At 49.8% G+C, this 18,789-nt stretch overlaps 1 protein-coding gene across 1 annotated transcript; it reads right to left on the bottom strand.

Annotated features, from left to right (window-relative positions):
- Nucleotides 1-5,666: 5,666 nt before the first annotated feature.
- CATSPER4 (cation channel sperm associated 4) lies at nt 5,667-18,677 on the bottom strand. The gene is made up of 10 exons (XM_005544360.4): nt 18,439-18,677; nt 17,847-17,990; nt 15,881-15,982; nt 11,445-11,542; nt 11,151-11,271; nt 10,809-10,942; nt 8,872-9,046; nt 7,576-7,787; nt 7,097-7,262; nt 5,667-6,142 (listed from the first exon to the last, which is right to left on the bottom strand). The coding sequence occupies exons 1-10, from the start codon at nt 18,649-18,651 to the stop codon at nt 6,089-6,091; spliced, it is 1,419 nt and encodes a 472-aa protein (XP_005544417.1). The 5' UTR covers nt 18,652-18,677; the 3' UTR covers nt 5,667-6,088.
- Between the last annotated feature and the right edge of the window lie 112 nt (nt 18,678-18,789).

Below are 18,789 nucleotides of genomic sequence, written 5' to 3' on the forward strand. Positions count from 1 at the left end.
AATTTTTTCTTTTTTTGAGACAGTCTCGCTCTGTCACCCAGGCTGGAGTGCAATGGTGTGATCTTGGCTCACTGCGAACTCCCCTTCATGGGTTCAAGCCACTCTCTTACCTTAGCATCCTGAGTAGCTGGGACTACAGACATCAGCCACTATGCCCGGCTAATTTTTGTATTTTTAGTAGAGACAGGGTTTTACCATGTTGCCCAGGCTGGTCTCAAACTCCTGACTTCAAGTGATTTGCTTGCCTCAGCCTCCCAAAGTGCCGGGATTACAGGGGTGAGCCACTGCGCCCAGCCTAAAGATATGAATTTTTTTTAACAATATGATCCCTAACTGCAAGCCAAGTGTTTCACTGAGTGAGATAGCCATCAAGGATCATTTTGATATTGTTCAACTGTCACCCTGCCCAGGTAAGGTGCTGCTCCAATGCACAAGCACATTAAATCCTTACAACCAACCTGAAAAAAAGGATTATTATTTCCATTTATCAGATGAAGAAACTGAGGCTCAGACAGGTGAAGACATCTGTCCAAGGTCACACAGCCAGGAAGTGGTGCCACTGCATTTGAAACCAAGTCCATCAAACACCAGAACCCAATGCCTTCCCTACTACGCTGCACTGCCTTACAAAACCACAGCTTAATTCTCATGGCTGAGCCAGCTGCTCTCTCTAGAGAGAAAGCCCAAATCGATTATATCAAGCTGGATTCCTTGGAAATCTTCTTCTTTCCCCTGGGTAATGCACAGAAATAGGCCCATCACCTGATGTGCTGTTTTTGCATCCTTGGCAGTTTTCTTTCTTTCTTTCTCTCTTTCTCTCTCTTTCTTTCTCTTTCTTTCTTTCTTTCTTTCTTTCTTTCTTTCTTTCTTTCTTTCTTTCTTTCTTTCTTTCTTTTTCTTTCTTCTTTTTCTTTCTCTCTCTTTCTTTCTTTTTTTTTGTTTTCAGCCTCACTGTGCCACCCAGGCTGGAGTGCAGTGGTATCATCTTGGCTCACTGCAACTTTCGCATCCTGGGTTCAAGTGATTCTTCTGCCTCAGCCTCCCAAGTAGCTGGGAGAACTGGCACGTGCCACCATGCTCTGCTAATTTTTGTGTTTTTAGTAGAGATGGGTTTTTGCCATGTTGGCCAGGCTGGTCTCGAACTCATGGCCTCAAATGATCCACCCGCCTCAGCCTCCCAAAGTGCTGGGATTATAGGTGTGAGCCACTGTGTCCAGCCTCTTGGCAGTTTTCAAAAGGCTAATTCAGAAAATCAGAGGCTGGCCAGGCATGGTGGTTCACGCCTATAATCCCAGGATTTTGGGAGGCTGAGATGGGAGGATCACCTGAGGTCAGGAGTTCGAGACCAGCCTGACCAACATGATGAAACCCCGTCTTTACAAAAAGCACAAAATTAGACAGGCGTGGTGACACACACCTGTAATCCCAGCAACTTGGAAGGCTGAGATAGGAAAATTGCTTGAACCCGGGAGGCAGCAGTTGCAGTGAGCCAAGATCATGCCATTGCACTCCAGCCTGGGCAACAAGAGTGAAACTCAGTCTAAAAAAAAAAAAAAAGAAAATTGGAAGTGACCCAGCCAAGTAGCAGGCTCATTCTTTGTCCTTCCCATCACTTAATTCTGAAGATGCACCAACCCTTGTCCCCAACCCTGTGGGGACAGATCCTTTCTGGCACCATCCACACCCTCACTTTTTTTTAGAGACAGGGTCTCAGTCGCTCAGGCTGGAGTGCAGTGGTGCAATCATGGCTCACTGCAGCCTCAAACTCCTGGGCTCATGTGATCCTCCTGCCTCAGCCTCCAGAGTAGCTGGGACTACAGGTGCGCACCACCACACTCGACTAACATTTTTCTTTTTATTATTTATTTATTTATTTATTTGAGACACAGTCTCACTCTGTCACCAGGCTGGAGTACAGTGGTGCGATCTCAGCTCACTGCAGCCTCTGCCTCCTGGGTTCAAGCAATTTTCCTGCCTTAGCCTCCTGTGTAGCCAGGGCTACAGGTATGCGCCACCACACCCACCTGATTTTTTTTTTTTTTTTTTTTTTAAGACAGAGTCTCACTCTGTCACCAGGCTGGAGTGCAGTAGCACAATCTCAGCTCACTGCAACCTCCACCTCCTGGGTTCAAGTGATTCTCCCGCCTTCGCCTCCCGAGTAGCTAGAACTATAGGCGCATGCCACCACACCCAGCTGATTTTTTTCTTTTCTCTCTTTTTTTCTTTTTTTTTTTTTGAAGACAGAGTGTCCTGCCTCAGCCTCCTGAGTAGCTGGGACTACAGGTACGTGCCACTATGCCCAACTAATTTTTTAAAAATTTTTTAGTAGAGACGGGGTTTCACCATGTTGGCCAGGATGGTCTCGATCTTTTGACCTCGTGATCTGCCCCCCTCAGCCTCCCAAAGTGTTGGGATTGCAGGCGTGAGCCACTGCACCCGGTCTTGTTTTTATTTTTTGTAGAGATGAGGTCTCACTGTGTTACCCAGAATGCTCTCAAACTCCTGGCCTCAAGCAATCCTCCTGCCTTGGCCTCTAAAAGTGCTGGGATTGTAAGCATAAGCCACCTTGCCCAGTCCCACACCCACTTTCTTCTAGCCCTGTGCAGAGCTAAGGGATTGCAACAGGGCAGGGGAACTGGCAAGGATGCTTGGAAAGGGTAGGGGGACGTAGGCTCTAGACCTGGCTCTATTACTGGCTTGCTGGGTGACGCTGGGGAAGATCTCACCTCTCCCTCAGCCTTCATGTTCCTTTCAGCATAATGAGGACCTGGCTCAATGTGGAGGAGCGTTCTAAACTCTAGTCATCTGTGGGGTCCGTTTGCAACAAAGATCTAGTTTGAACTGAACCTATATGTCTTGCTATAGGGGTCTCAAGTTTTTATTTGCAGAGAGGGATGTTTCCACTGAATCTGACTTTATGTTTTTTCCATGTAGTTAATAAATTATCCCTGCCCCCTTATAGAAAAGTCCATATTTCCCCCAACCAATACCACATTATCTTACTGTTACTTTATAGTAAGCCTCAATATTTGGTAAGGTGAGTCTCCCATCTCGGGCTTCAAAATTATCTTGACAGGCCGTGCACGGTGGCTCACACCTGTAATCCCAGCACTTTGGGAAGCCGAGGTGGGTGGATCACTTGAGGTCAGGAGTTCGAGACCAGCCTGACCAACATGGTGCAACCCCATCTCTACTAAATACAAAAAATTAGCTGGGCACGGTGGCACATGCCTGTGCTCCCAGCTACTCGGGAGGCTGAGGCAGAAGAATTGCTTGAACCTGGGAGGCGGAAATTGCAGTGAGCCAAGATCGCGCCATTGCACTCCACCCTGGGCAACAAGAACAAAACTCCATCTCAAAAAAGAAAAAAAAAAAATTATCTTGACTATCCTTGGCCTTTTGTTCTTCCTTACATATGTTAGGATCAGCTTAACAATTTCTGCAAGCAACCTGTTGGAATTGTGATTGGAGGTGCCCTGCAATTATAGATTCAGTGTGGATTGACATCTTTCTGATATTGAGGTTTCCTGCCCAGAGAAGCTCCCTTGAGAAGTGTGACCTGGGCTCTGGAGTCAGACCTGGGTTAGCATCTCAGTTTTGTAATGGAGAATAAGTCCCCCGCAGGGACAGGGGGAATATAGAAATCACTTCATGTCTCTGAGCCTCAGTTTCCTCAATTGTGAAACAGGGATGACAGTACTGCCTACTTCACTGATGGTCATGAGGATGAAATACTGTGTGTGAAGCACTCAGCACCGTGCTTAGCACCTAGTAACTACTCAATGAGTAGACCTGCTATTGGGAACGATTATCCCCTGCTGCTCCTCTCATCAGAATTGGTGTCTGCTTCCTGGACAGTTTGCCAAGGATGCTCCTATCCCTGGTAAAAGTTATGGATTCATAGGAGTCCCCAGAGGTCCACTGATTGTAGCTGATGGGAAACCCATCAGGTGAGACCATAGGGGTGATGAGACCCACAATTTCCAGCTACCTCCCAATATCTTCCCCCATACTGTCCTAGGAGCTCAGAATCCAGGGCTGCACTCCTTACTCAGGCTCAGTAAGGCATGGGGAGTGGCAGTTGCTCTTTGCTGCAGTAGGGAAGGGGAAGGGAGTATGACTTCCTAGGTCCTCAGTTCCAGGCCAGTTTGGGAAGGAACTAGCCTGCTGACACTCCAGGCTATTAGGTTGGCCAGGATGGGAAAGACAAAGGCAGAGATAATGAGATAACGAACAAGATGAAGGGAGTAGATGGACAAAATAGCATCCTGGAAGAGATAGATGGTCAAGGCCAGGAACTCCATGGAGGTCATCCTGCCATGCTTCTGCCTCTAAGCTCACTGATGCTCCAAATCTTTCAGACAATTAGGGGTAAAGGATAGCCATGCTCAAACTGTTAGCTTCTCCTGAAGACACCATCTGATCTGCCACCTTCTTCCCTCTCTGGCCAGCAAGAAGAGGGGCTGAGAGAGCCCCCAGAGAAGGATGGGTGTAAAGATTGTGTAGATACTCACCAGGCAGGTTAAGGGTGCCATCCCCAGTAAGTAGCAACAGCAGCAGCAAAAGCCTCTGGGTGCCCTTATCTGTGCTGCTGATGGTCCTGGAGGGTGCCGGGAAGAAGTCCTGGCTTGAACAGGGGAATAGATTAAAGGCTCCAAGACAGTAAGGCACTGCTGGCTCTGGTGCTGCCTCTTATCTGCCTGCTGAGTGGCTTTTCAGAGCTGGAACCAATGCTGATGGGAGGAGGATGGGGGGTAGGGTTTCCCATCAGCTGCAATCAGTGGACCTCTGGGGACTCCCATTCCAACTGTTGGATATCGCCACGGCCCCTAAGTGTCAGGCTTCGCTGAACAGCAGGCAGATGTCCAGGCCTTCTAGGTTATCCCCCCACACCTGCATCCCAGGGACATAGCTGATCCCATTGGTCTTCCACTTCCTGGGATAAGAGGGTATTGTTTGATTTTAGAGATGGAGATCAATCTCACCCTCTCCCAATTGCACAGATGGGGAAAACAAGGCCAAGTGACCCACTGAAGGACCAGAACCCAGGTTTCCTGTCCTCTAAGGCAGCTCTTTCTATTGCCCATAATTGCCACAGTTTTCTGACTGTCCCCAGATTGCATACCTGCTGAGGCTCTCAAAGGCCTTGAGTATGAAGATCCCAAATAGGCTTCACGGGTCCTAAGTTCCCTATCAGACTTCATTCACCTGACCCACAAAATCCTCCTCTCCTCCAGGAAGCTGCCAGGTCCCACACTTTAACCAGTCACTCTCCATTGCCCTGGGATGGAGCTGCCTGTACTTGTGTGACTTGGTCATTGGTGATCCCATCAGACAAGGGGTCCCCAGAGTGAGGACCAGTCTCCATCTTCAGACAGGGAGAGAGCAGGTAGGGCCATCTCCTTCATCAGACAGGGGCTCCCTCCCATGAGGACCAGACTTTCCTCCGCAAAGCTTAGGACCCTGAGGGCAAAGGTTGTATCTCTACAATTAAGTCAGAAATTTTTAGGGGTGCAATTCTCCCTCCCATTAGACTGGAGGCTCTTCAGGGCAGTCTGTGACTCTCCCACCAGACAAATGGGATTTTGAGGGGCAAAATCTGTCTTCCCTGTCAGACCCGGGCAAGTACCCCAAGGAGTTGGTGATCCACCAGTCAGAGACATTGATTCCAACACAAAACTTTATTGTCAACACACAGATGTCTGGCCCCACTGGCCTTGCCTTTCTCTTCTTGGTGCTGGGGCCCACTGAGGCCCCCCACCACCTCTGGGCAAGAGCAGGGGGCCAGGGATCCCCATCCTTAGGTCAAATCCTGGCTGCGTTGGCCAGCACCCCCTTCTGTGCTCATCCTTGCTGCTAGAGTTCCCACTCTCATCATCCAGCATCCTTCTCTGTCCTGGCTCCTCTGGACCTGGGGCTCACAGGCACCAGCCCTGCAGGTGCTGCCACCTTCACAGCCCCTGGCCTCTGCCCAGGTGTAAGGGAGAGGATGGGCTCTGGCCAGGCTCTGCCAAGCCACACTAAGGACACAGGAAGACGCAGCAGCTGGGTGTGTGTGTGCAGGCCCCTTGGCTCCCATCCTGGCCTCTCAATGGCTGTTCTTGCGTTTTTTAAGGAGTATTTGTGAGCTAGAGTCATGAACCTGCAAACCAAGAGGTCTTCTTGTTAATCCCCCTCCCCTGATATGGCAGACTCCCTTACTCACCTCCTCCAGTCTCACCAGCTTCCTCAGTCAGGCCTCCCAGGAAGTTCTTCATAGGTCTAACTTGAGCCTACCTAGTATCCCCTCTGAGTTTGGGAGCCCAGGGTGTATCCCACGCAGATGGTGTCGGGGTAGAAAAAGAAACTAAGTACCATGGGTATGTGCCTTTTTCTCTCCAGGAGCTCTGGAGGCAGCTGGTTTTATGCACCTTAGATAGGATCCTGGGGTCCTGTGCCCACAGTATACTTACAGCCTAAGTGTCTGCCACCAGGCAGGCACTGAGCTGGCTCATGCCACACACACTAAGAAAGGGTAGGTTTGAAGGTGCTAGAGATGAAACTGGCTGGAAGGGTGGAGCCACTCCGAGAAAGAAAGTACAAAACCTAACCAGATAGGCAGTGACAGTTGGGGTAGGTGGAAATTTAAGAAGCAGACAGCCAGGCGCGGTGGCTCACGCCTGTAATCCCAGCACTTTGGGAGGCCGAGGAGGGTGGATCATGAGGTCAGGAGTTCAAGACCAGCCTGGTCAAGATGGTGAAACCCTGTCTCTACTAAAACTACAAAAATTAGCCAGGTGCCGTGGCAGGTGCCTGTAATCCCAGCTACTTGGGAGGCTGAGGCAGGAGAATCGCTTGAACCCAGGCGGCAGAGATTGCAGTGAACTGAGATCACGCCACTGCATTCCAGCCTGGGCGATGGAGTGAGATTCCATCTCAAAAAAAAAAAAAAAAAGAAAGAAAAGAAGAAAAAAAAAAGTGGGGTGGTGGTAGTGAGGGGGACCAGATCTTGGAATAGACAGAAACTTTGACAAATGGTCCAGAGGCCCGGCTGGGCATTTGCACCTGGGTGGAGTGTCAGGGTGAGTACTGATTGGGTAGGTGAAGGAAGGCACACCTTTTCCATGTTAACGAGCGCACTGAGCAAGTCTCGGTGTTGAGACATCTGGCGGACGTCCTTGGATGACGTAGTCTCCAATGACCCGCTCGTGGAAGACTGCCTTTGCATCACCTCTGCCTCCTGCTCCTGGTTGAAGCGGATTGCGCGCACCTCCTCCACAATCCTGGGGGTGGAGCAGTGAGTGCCTTTCAGAAGGCTGCAGGGGAGGGAAGCAGCCCTCCCACCTCTTCCCTGGCGTCACCCCCGCTTCGCTCTCCCACACAGCCCTGACAGAGACCCAGGCCGAGCTATGCCCTTGTGTGAGATGGGAGGAACTCGGAGTCTGGATTCCAGCTCCTCCACCAATAGGGTGGGGGACCTCTCTAGGGCCCAGAGTCTGCCTTCTAAAATGTTGAGGGTGTGAGGCCAAAAGACTCTGACACTCCACCCAGCCTTGACTCACATGACTTGGGGGCACCCCCAGTACCCTCCCCTACATGTTGAGTTCATCTCTGATCTCCTTGTACTGCCTCAGGTTCTCCTGTATTGCCTCAAGCACCAAGCAAAAGTTGTCACACGTGTTTTCTGAGAGGTTCGACAGGGGGCCTCCCACAAGGGGTTCCTGGGGGAAACGAGATTTCTCCGAGCGGGCGACCACACAGTGCACCAGTGGCAGCTGGTCATTCTCCTCCTCTTCCTCTGCGCCTGTCTGGGAATCGGGAGATGGAGAGGGGTCAGGACAGCTCAGGCAGGCGCACCCCCGGCACTCCTTTCCTGCTTGGCTTCAGGATGAGTCTCTTAGGATCCCAGGGTTCTAAGGCCCTCATTTCAGCTCTCACTGGTCTTAGCCTTACTGCCTTGCTGGAGGAATCCAACTTTAAATGCACATGCCCTTCCCCCACTTCTTTTTTTTTTTTTTTTTTTTTTTTTTGAGACGGAGTCTCACTCTGTCGCCCAGGCTGGAGTGCAGTGGCGCGATCTCGGCTCACTGCAAGCTCCGCCTCCCGGGTTCCCGCCATTCTCCTGCCTCAGCCTCCTGAGTAGCTGGGACTACAGGCGCCCGCCACCGCGCCCGGCTAATTTTTTGTATTTTTAGTAGAGACGGGGTTTCACTGTGGTCTCGATCTCCTGACCTTGTGATCCGCACGCCTCGGCCTCCCAAAGTGCTGGGATTACAGGCTTGAGCCACCGCGCCCGGCCTCTTCCCCCACTTCTTTAAAAGTTCTCACCCCTTGTCAAAATTTAGCCCTGACCCAGATTTCAACCCTGATAAACCCTACTCAGCAAATTTATAAAGCTCTGCCTACCCTCAAGCCCAGGCCTCCAGCACTCCACTTTTTTTAGAAGTACTCCACTCCTTTCCCCAACCTTATGGAAGTACTACCCTGAATGAATAATAAGGTAGCTAACATTTATTGAGTGCTTACTATGCACCAAGCAGTGTTCATTTACCCATGAACCCTCATAAAATAACCCTATGAGTTAAGTACTATTATTATTCCCTTTTTACAGAAGAAAAAAATTGAGGCTTAGATGGGTAAATGCCCCAAGGTCACCCAGCTGCTCAGTTTTGAGTTGCCATAGAAATCTAACATCTAGAAAATCCACACCCCTCAGAAGCCCCAGTTGGTGGGTGGGTGGGCACTCAAGATGGGGGGCTGCTGCCTCCAGGCCTCCAACTTGGCTTTCTCCAGGCCCTTGATTATGCAAGCACACACATACATGCACATATGTTCAAGTCTGCTCTCATACACACCCCTTTTCCTCCCTTCTGCCCTCCCCATCCCACGCACCTCACTAAAGGTTATTCGTTGCTGTTGTCCCTGCTCTTCTGCCTTCATCATTTGCTCCAGGTTGGTGGTCACCACGATGACGAACAGGTTGATGCCAATGAAGGCACCGATGGTGATGAAGATGGTAAAGTAGATGGCACCCCCAATCTCCATTGCATATTCCCTCTTCTCTGTCCTGCAGATGGCAGGCAGGGGCCCCATCATTTCCCTGGCCCTTCGAGCCTGAGTTTCCTTATCTATGAAATGGGAAAATCATCCCAAGGCCTACTAGGACTTCTGCCTGTGTCACTGCTGTTGTGCAGATCTCATTCCCTACTCCTGTCTCAATAGCCACTCTCTACTAAGCACCTGCTGTGCTGCCAGACAGTGGGCTGATTCTCTAACCAACCCTGCAAGGTGGGGACATGCACATCAACACTATAATCAAATCTATTAGCTACACTCCTTTTTTTTTTTTGAGACGGAGTCTCGCTCTGTTGCCCAGGCTGGAGTGAAGTGGCGCGATCTCGGCTCACTGCAAGCTCCACCTCCCGGGTTCACGCCGTTCTCCCGCCTCAGCCTCCCAGGTAGCTGGGACTATAGGTGCTTGCCACCACGCCCGGCTAATTTTTTTTTTTTTGAGACGGAGTCTCACTCTGTCACCCAGGCTGGAGTGCAGTGGTGCGATATCAGCTCACTGCAACCTCCACCTCCCAGGTTCAAGCAATTCTCTTGCCTCAGCCTCCTGAGTAGCTGGGATTACAGGTGCCCCCCCGCCTGGCTAATTTTTGTATACTTAGTAGAGATGGGGTTCACCTTTTTGGCCAGGCTGGTCTTGAACTCCTGACCTTGTGATCCACCCGCCTCAGCCTCCCAAAGTGCTGGGATTACAGGTGTGAGCCACTGCACTTTGTTTTTGTATTTTTAGTAGAGATGGGGTTTCACTGTGTTAACCAGGATGGTCTTGATCTCCTGACCTCATGATCTGCCCACCTTGGCCTCCCAAAGTGTTGGGATTACAGGCATGAGCCACCATGTCCGGCCAGCCTGATTTTTTTTTTTTTTAGACTGTCTTGCTCTATTGCCCAGGCTGGAGTGCAGTGGAGTGATCTGGGCTCACTGCAAGCTCTGCCTCCTGGATTCATGCCATTCTCCTGCCTCAGCCTCCCGAGCAGCTGGGACTACAGGTGCCCGCCACCATGCCTGGCTAATTTATGTATTTTTAGTAGAGACGAGGTTTCGCCGTGTTAGCCAGGATGGTTTCGATCTCCTGACCTCATGATCCACCCGCCTCGACCTCCCAAAGTGCTGGGATTACAGGCGTGAGCCACCGCGCCCAGCCCCAGCCAGCCTGATTTTTATCCATTATCTATGTCATAATGGAGAATGACCGTAGAAGCCCTTTATCTACTGGGCTTCTATACTCACATGTAGAAGATAAAAAGAAATCAGTTAAGGGGGGTCCCACTTTCTGGAGTAAACTGGAAACAAATAGGGCTTAGACTTAATGGAAAAGAGCTAAAGAACAGAACACAAAAATGAATGTGGGCAATGGGTTTAAGAATGAATAAAATGAGACCTGAAGTTCCCAGGAGTTCAGGCAGTTTGGTGGGCTCCAAGGTGGGCTGGGAGGTTGCTCTGTAACCTGAGGCATAACTACAGACCTGCTCCCCTATCCAAGGCCAACGACCCAGCTGGTTAGCTGAGGTTAGCTGAGGTCCCCACAAAAGGGTCGGAATGGGACTCTGAATGTATGGAGATTCAAGGGCGACAAGGCTTGAGGTACCACAAGCCCAGGTATTTCCTTTTCCTCTGTTTAAAGACCTGGGAACTCCTGCTTCCACTGGGCCATCCTCATCCCAGTCCCTGGAGCTCCCACTCTCAGGGAGAGCCCTTACACCCTACCGGCTTCCCTGCCCCATAGGTGGGTTGAGACTGGAAGTCCCACCGGCACTCACTGGAAGTCACTGTAGATGTCCACCCAGCCATCCTGGGTGATGCAGATGAAGAGGGTGTACAGCGCAACCTGTATGTTCCGGAAATGCTTGGGCACGAATGCACCAAAGAGTGTTACCCCAAACACCGAAAAAACCTGTCAGAGAGAACAGAGCCCCACCCCGACTTCACCAAAGGACCTGGAAATAGGACATGCGAATGTCATGCAAATGAACGCTGCCAAGGAAATCACAGGGATTCAGGCCCACGGGCCTCTCTGCTCGTCCAGACACCCCTCTATTCGCAATGACCCAAGGGCCCGATTCAGGGAAGGGAAACAGATGGGTGCGGGGGCAGGCACTGACCAGCATGAAGAAGAGGATGAGGACCATGATATTGGCCATGTCAGGCACCGACTGCAGGATGACGCGGATGATCCGGGCCAGGGGCTCCACCGCCATGCACACATGCACCAGACGAAGCGCCCTGTGGCAGAGCCTCTCAGGGGTGCCCCTAGGCCCTTCCCAGCCCCCTCCCTCCTCATTACCCCCACCAGCTGCCCAGAGAGGCAAAGCTGATCTCCATCTGGTCATTATCCCCCCAGCTCATTCCTGGGTTCCAGATAGGTTCCCCTTATTTCTCCAGAGCTCCCAGCTCACCTGAGAGTATAGTTGATGGAGGGGATATTGATTTCATTAATGAAGAACCGCAAGAGCAAGATAAAGACGATAATGAAGTTGAGGATGTTCCAGCCGTCCTGGGGAGTAGGCCAGTCCCAATGGGGTCTGTCAGGCCCAGCCTGTGGGGGCATCCTAGGTCTGCCCTCCCCACATCCCAAGGATGAGTGCTCAATGTCCCTCTCAGAGCAGGGCCAGTCAGCTGCCATCCACTGCTGTTACCCTGCCGCCCCCCAAACATGCCACAAAACACACGTGTACTCTCTGTCCCATACATGTGTCAATAGCCAAATGCAGTCTCAGAGACACACAGCAAAGACCCTTACAGATACACAGCTGGTCCCTAAGCTGAGTGCCCGCCTTGGCTAAAGCATGTGCAAAACAGCCTTGCCCTACAGTTAGGTAACCTGAAAACACTTGGCTGTTCCTGTCTTTGGGTGACACACACTACAATTAATAATAAAATGAAAATGGATACTAGTAAAAACATAAGGAATACTGCTTCAGTAGCCAGTTCTGAGGTGAGATAACTCTCACAGCACGAGAAAGGAAGACAGGTGGGCCGGGCACGGTGGCTCATCCCTGTAATCCCAGCACTTTGGGAGTCTGAGGCAGGTGATCACGATGTCAGGAGTTGGAGACCAGCCTGGCCAACATGGTAAAATTCCATCTCTACTAAAAAATACAAAAATTATCTGGGCGTGGTGGCACGTGCCTATAGTCCCAGCTACTCGGGAGGCTGAGGCAGGAGAGTTGCTTTAACCTGGGAGGCAGAGGTTGCAGCAAGCCAAGATCGCGCCACTGCATTCCAGCCTGGGTGACAGGGCGATAATCGAAAAAAGAGAAAGAAAGAGAGAGAGAGAGAGAGACAGAAAGAAAGAGAGACAGAAAGAAAGAAGGAAAGAAAGAAAGAAAGAAAGAAAGAAAGAGAGAGAGAGAGAGAGAGAGAGAGAAAGAAAGAAAGAAAGAAAGAGAGAGAGGAGGGAGGAAGGGAAGGAAGGAAGGAAGGAAGAAAGAGAGAGAGAGAGAGAAAGGAAGGAAGGAAGGAAGGAAGGAAGGAAGGAAGGAAGGAAGGAAGGAAGGAAGGAAGGAAGGAAGGAAGGAAGGAGAGGCACAGTTTGCAAGCCCTTTGTCCAATAAGGCACTTACACAGGAATGAGGTGGGGAGGAGGAGGAAACTCACAGGTATGAAAAATCTGAACAAGGATCACACTTCTAGAAATCTGATCCGCAGATACTCTGGTTGAGGTACAAAATGACAATTTGTATAAGGTTGAGAATAACCAACATGCCAGGTGCAGTGGTGCAAGTCTGTAAATCCAGCACCTTGGGAGACTGAGGCAGGAGGATTGCTTGAGCTCAGGAGTTCCAGACAGCCTGGACAACATGGTGAAACCCTGTCTCTACAAAAAAATATAAAAATTAGCCGGGCGCGGTGGCTCACGCCTGTAATCCCAGCACTTTGGGAGGCCGAGGTGGGCGGATCACGAGGTCAGGAGATCGAGACCATCCTGGCTAACACGGTGAAACCCCGTCTCTACTAAAAATACAAAAAAATTAGCCAGTTGTGGTGGTGCGTGCCTGCAGTCCCAGCTACTCAGAGGCTGAGGCAGGAGAATGGCCTGAACCTAGGAGGCGGAGCTTGCAGTGAGCCCAGATCACTCCACTGCACTCCAGCCTGGGAGACAAAGCGAGACTCCGTCTCAAAAAAAAAAAAAAAAAAAATATATATATATATATATATATATATATAAATTAGCCAGGGGTGTTGGCATGTGCCCATGTAGTCCCAGCTACTTGCAGGGCTGAGGTGGGAGGATCACTTAAGCCCAAGAGGTTGAGGCTGCAGTGAGCCTAAATAGTGTCATTGTACTCCAGCCTGGGCAACAAGAGTGAGACTCTGTCTCAAAAAAAAAAAAAAAAAAGGTAAAGAAAACCAATGTGTCCAATGATCAGAAAAGACTGATTGGGTAAATGATGGCCTGTTAAATTCCATTAAATCAATAGAATACTATGTAGCTACAAAAAAGAAAAATGAGGCCAGGTATGGTGACCTTTGCCTGTAATCCTGGTGCTCTGAGAGGCTGGTGGAAGAGGATCGCTTGAGGCCAAGAGTTTGAGACCAGCCTGGAAAACATAGCAAGACCTCATCTCTACAGAAAAAAAAAAAAAAAAAAAAAAAGAAAGAAAAATGAGAAAGATCTCTATGTACTGATGTAGAAAGATTGTCAGGATCCATTCAGTGACAAAAGTAAAGTGCAGAATAATGTTTATGCTATGTTACTGTTAGGAAAGGGAAGATTGAGAGTATATACATACTTGCTGATTATTGTAAAAATAAATACTGGGAGGATGCTATAGTTTGAATGCTTATCCCCTCCAAATCTCATGTTGAAATCTGATGTTCAGTGTTAGAGGTGGGACCTAATGGGAGGTGGTTGGGTCATGAATGGCTTGGTGCCATCCTGAAGGTAATGAGTGAGTTCCCTCAAAAGCTGCTTGTTAAAAAGAGGCTGGCATGGGCCAGGTGTGGTGGCTTATGCCTGTAATCCCAGTACTTTGGGAGGCCGAGGAGGGCGGATCACAAGGTCAGGAGATTGAGACCATCCTGACTAACACGGTGAAACCTCATCTCTACTAAAAATACAAAAAATTAGCCAGGCATGGTGGTGGGCGCCTGTAGTTCCAGCTACTTGGGAGGCTGAGGCAGGAGAATGGTGTGAACCCGGGGAGGTGGGGCTTGCAGTGAGCCGAGATCGCGTCACTGCACTCCAGCCTGGGTGACAGAGCAAGACTCTGTCTCAAAAAAAAAAAAAAAAAAAAAAAGAGCCCAGCATCTCCCCTCACTCTCTTTTGTTTCCTCTCTCACCATGTGATCTGCACATGCTTCACCTTCTGTCATGAGTGGAAGCAGCCTGAAGCCCTCACCAGAAGCAGATGTTGGCACCATGCTTCTCACACAGCCTGCAGAACTGAGAGTCAAATACAACTCCTTTCTTTATAAGTTATTCAACCTTGGGTATTCCTTTATAGCAACACTAAATGGACGAAGACAATAAAAAAGAGACTACAAATATAAAAACAATACCTAGAAATGATAGTGGTGGGAGAAAGGGGATGAGGGGACAAGAGAGAAGCAATAATTCTATGTGTACCTTTCAATATAGTTTTTACCAGCATGTATCTGCATTAAATATTCAAAAAGAAAACTTTTTTTGGAAAGAGAATCTCACTCTGTCGCCCAGACTGGAGTGCAGTGGCGCAATCTCAGCTCATTGCAACCTCCGCCTCCCGGGATCAAGCGGTTCTCCTGCCTCGGCCTCTAAGTAGCTGGGATTACAGGCGCCCGCCACGATGCCCAGCTAGTTTTTGTATTTTTAGTACAGACGAGGTTTCACCATGTTGGCCAGTCTGTCTCAAACTCCTAGCCTCAAGTGATCTTCTTACCTCGGCCTCCCAAAGTGTTGGGATTACAGGCATGAGCCACTGCAGCCAACAAGAAAACTATATTTAATGGGAAAAAAAAGTTCTTAAATGTATTGGGGACCCAATAAGCACAAGTCCTGCTGGCCTCTCGTACTGAGTCTGCACCTTCACATGCACAAGGAGATACAAGCCTGCCTGTCTGCAGATCCACCCGTAGATCCATTCAGTATGTAGCTCCTGTTGTGTGCCATACCCAGATCAGTTCCTGAGAATATAGGATGCCTGCCCTGTTGGGCTCACAGACTATTCTGAGGGAGATGGATAAACAGCAAATTTTAACTCCATGAAAAAAAAAATAGTAATAATAAGTGCATAGCATCATGGAGACACAAAGTAGCGCCTAACCTATCCTGGGAGAGACAGGAAGACATCCTGGAAGAGAAGACATCTGAACGAGTCTGTAAGTAGGAGTAAAGCAAGTGAATAGGGAAAATCAGATTTTGTAACATGTGAAAATTACATGAAATTCCAATTTGGGTGTCCATGAACACAGCCATACCCACTTCATTTATGTGCGGTCCATGGTTGCTTTTGTGCTGCCATGGGAGAGGTGAGTCATTGTAACAGAGACTGTACAGCTGTGAAGCTTAAAATCTTTTTTTATCCGGCCCATTACAGAAAAAATGTGCTGATCCCTGCTGACCTCTGTAAATTAAGGTAGATCCTCTCAGCCCCATTTCTCAGATAAGGAAGTCAGGTTTGTCCAAGACTACAGAGCTGGGGAAAGCTGGAGCAGGGATTGGAATTGGAGCCCAGGCAGGCTGCACTTCTAGTACCAGTTACTTTCTGCCACATCATACACATCTCAGAACTAACACACTCTGTTTATACACATACTCACACCCTCAGTTTGTAGGGCCAGGAGTACAGGGGCAGACTGGGTGGTGTATAGTCCCCAGGGAATAGTATGGGCAAAGGGCTCTAGATCTCACCTTCCAGAAAATCCAGAAGCCATTGAGCCAGCCGAGGAGAACCTCACACATAAGGATGGTCAGCACAATGTCATCTATGGTAGAGAAGAACTCATAGTGTTTCTACATGGAAGACAGAGAAAAAAGAGGGGCAGAGAGGTCAGTGGAGCAGGGCCTGGGCAAGCCGGCAGGGAGAGGATGTATGTAGGGGAGGGAAGGCCTGTATCACTACTGCTCTTGGTCCTCAGCATCTTTGTCACTTCCTTTAAAACATACTTTGCGTGTGCATGCCAGGCACTGTGCTGGGACTATCACATATCACTTCATGTTACCATGACTGTTGTCCTGCAAAGTAGATTTTATTCCCATCTTACAGAAGTGGAATCAGAGTGGTGCCTGTGTGTGCACAGCTAGTTGATAAAGATGGTTGTCTGACTACGGACTTTTGTCCCTAACTTCTAGAATAGGGATATTTTGGAGAGGGAAGTAGGAGAGGCAGAATAGCCTCCAGGATTGGGAGGAAAAGACCTGGCCCCTGAGGGTAGAGAACACCAAGCTCCATCTGTCCTAACCTCTCCTGCTATTCCAGCTCTCCAAATACTCCAAGTTAGGCCTAACCAAACTCCTGGGTATCCTGCCACTCATGGGTCCAGGATGTGCACCCTGGATGGATGAATGGGTAGATGGGTGACTGGGGTCTGCCCAGAGCCCAATTCACTTTCTCTCAATCTCGAAACTCCTCCTTCAGCTTCCTTATGGCTGCAACCCCACTAACAGCCCCCATAGTGCCCGACTCCACCTAGCAGTCCCAAGTCACCATGTCTCCTCTCTTTCTTTTCTTTCTTTTTTTTTTTTTTTTTTTGGTGACATCTCAGCTCACTGCAAACTCCGCCTCCTGGGTTCAAGTGATTCTCCTGCCTCAGCCTCTCAAGTAGCTGGGATTATAGGCACCTACTGCAACGCCCAGCTAAGTTTTGTATTTTTAATAGAGACGAGGTTTCACCGTGTTGGCCAGGCTGGCTGGTCTTGAACTCCTGACCTCAGGTGATCCACCCACTTCAGCCTGCCAAAGTGTTGGGATTACAGGTGTGAAGCACTGCTCCTGGCTCAAAAAAAGTTTTTAATTAGCCAGGCGTGGTATCTCGTGCCTGTAGTCCTAGCTACTTGCAAGGCTGAGGGAGGAGGATCACTTGAGTCCAGGAGTTCAAGGCTGCATTGAGCCAGGATGGTGCCACTGCACACCAGCCTGGGTGACAGAGTGAGATCTTGTCTCTAAAAAAAAAAAAAGAAAAGAAATTAAAACATCAAGGATAAGTCACGCTGAACTTCAAGTTGGACACAGAGAAGTCTCTCATATGCTGTTTTTCCCCAAAACAGTCTCCCCACCTCTCTTTGCCTGGCCAACTCCTACATGCTCTTTTTTTCTGTTTCTTTGTTGTAGTGACTGAGATCACATCCTACTTTTTACTCTCAACTCCAGTGTCACTTTCTCCAGGAAGCCAGCTCGGATCCCCCAGATTAGGTTTGAGTGCCTTCGTTGAGCCTCCATGTACTCTGGGTGCTACTTGGGCACTTGTAATGACAGTTTCTATGTGTCTGAGACAGGACCCAGTTGTGCTTATTATCCCTGGGACCCTGGCAGTCTGCACAGTCAGTACCTGGCACTGAGTGATTGTCCTTTAGTAAGTGCTGGTTAGAATTGGATACCCCTTCTCCACAAGGCACCCATTTGCCTCCCTCTCCTCACACCATTCTTCTCCTGTCCTTCCTGTACAAATCCAATGCATTCCTCAAAGCCAGGCTGCAGAGCCCTCTCCACCATGAAGTATTCCTTGATCTCCAGATTCCTAGAAGGTCAGAGCTGACAGACCCTTGAAGAGCACCCAATCCAACCATCATAGACAGATAAGGAGCCTGAGGCTGGGAGAGTTCTCGCCCCAGGGCCCCCATTAGGGTTAGTGGGGCAGAGGTCATGCTGGCGTCCCACCTGGTCCAGGTAGGAGTTGGTGCGGAGAGCGATGGTGATGGCGTTGATCACCAGCAGCAGGGCCAGCAGCAGTTGGAAGGCGGGGTGTCGGAGCAGCTGCTTGATGTACATGCGAGTGATGTACTCCTGCATGTCCCAGGTGTCCTGGAAGAGGGCAGGACCTTCCTTCAGGCAGGTGTCACCACAGGAAGCCTCTGCCTGGAGGTTTGCTCTTAGAGAATGGGGGTCCCTGGGGCCCACTCTAGAGGGGGAAAGTCACCTGAGAGTGGATCATGGAATGGAGACATCAGTGTAGAGGTCACTATCTAAATGGCCACTAAAAGTGGGTTACTATTGGGGGATTTTTGTGGAAGTCATTGCCAGAGAATCTCTTTGGGCTCTCTGATAGTGAAGACGATCGTTATATAAGGGTTCCTATGGGGGGCACTGCCAGAGAGTTACTAACATATCAAGGGCAGTCACTCAGGCATCAGTGCTAGGGAGGGTCCTCTGGGGGTGTTTAGATGGGAGAGGGGGCAGAGTTACCACGAGGGTCTGCTGCCCATGAGCACAGCTGCAGGAGGGGCCACTGTGGGGCGGGAGCTATCCTTACCGCTTTGTTCATGATGTCCCGGCGGTTGATGAGCACCTGCTCCTCTGGCCGACCGTAGGACTCGTGAATGGCACTCTGCAGGGGAGAGGGGCGGCCCCTCAGTGCAGCTACTCCCCTTCCAAACCCCATACGGTCCTCCTGAGTCCCGCCCCCAACCACGAGGCCTGTGTAGGAGGTCCACTGCTGCCACCAGGCCTTTTCATTATCCTTCATGGTTGCTCAGTCTCTTCTTTCTCCTCAAAGAATCCTCACTCCAAGTGGTCTCACTCCCCCTTGTGGTTATATCACAGAGGCCTCTGTGACCTCCAGCCTTCTGCATTCTACTGAGGAATTCCAACCAGGAGAGAAGCT

This window comes from Macaca fascicularis, chromosome 1, assembly GCF_037993035.2.
Source record: "Macaca fascicularis isolate 582-1 chromosome 1, T2T-MFA8v1.1".
In the NCBI taxonomy this organism is placed as follows: Eukaryota; Metazoa; Chordata; class Mammalia; order Primates; family Cercopithecidae; genus Macaca; species Macaca fascicularis.

Excerpts from the sequence above, each read along its gene's own strand:
- CATSPER4 (XM_005544360.4), bottom strand. The coding sequence starts at position 18,651 with ATGAAGGATAATGAAAAGGCCTGGTGGCAGCAGTGGACCTCCTACACA. Across the intron at positions 11,272-11,444 it reads TCCATCAACTATACTCTCAG|GGCGCTTCGTCTGGTGCATG; the intron begins GTGAGCTGGGAG and ends GCTCTGCCACAG. Across the intron at positions 7,788-8,871 it reads AACGAATAACCTTTAGTGAG|ACAGGCGCAGAGGAAGAGGA; the intron begins GTGCGTGGGATG and ends CCCGATTCCCAG.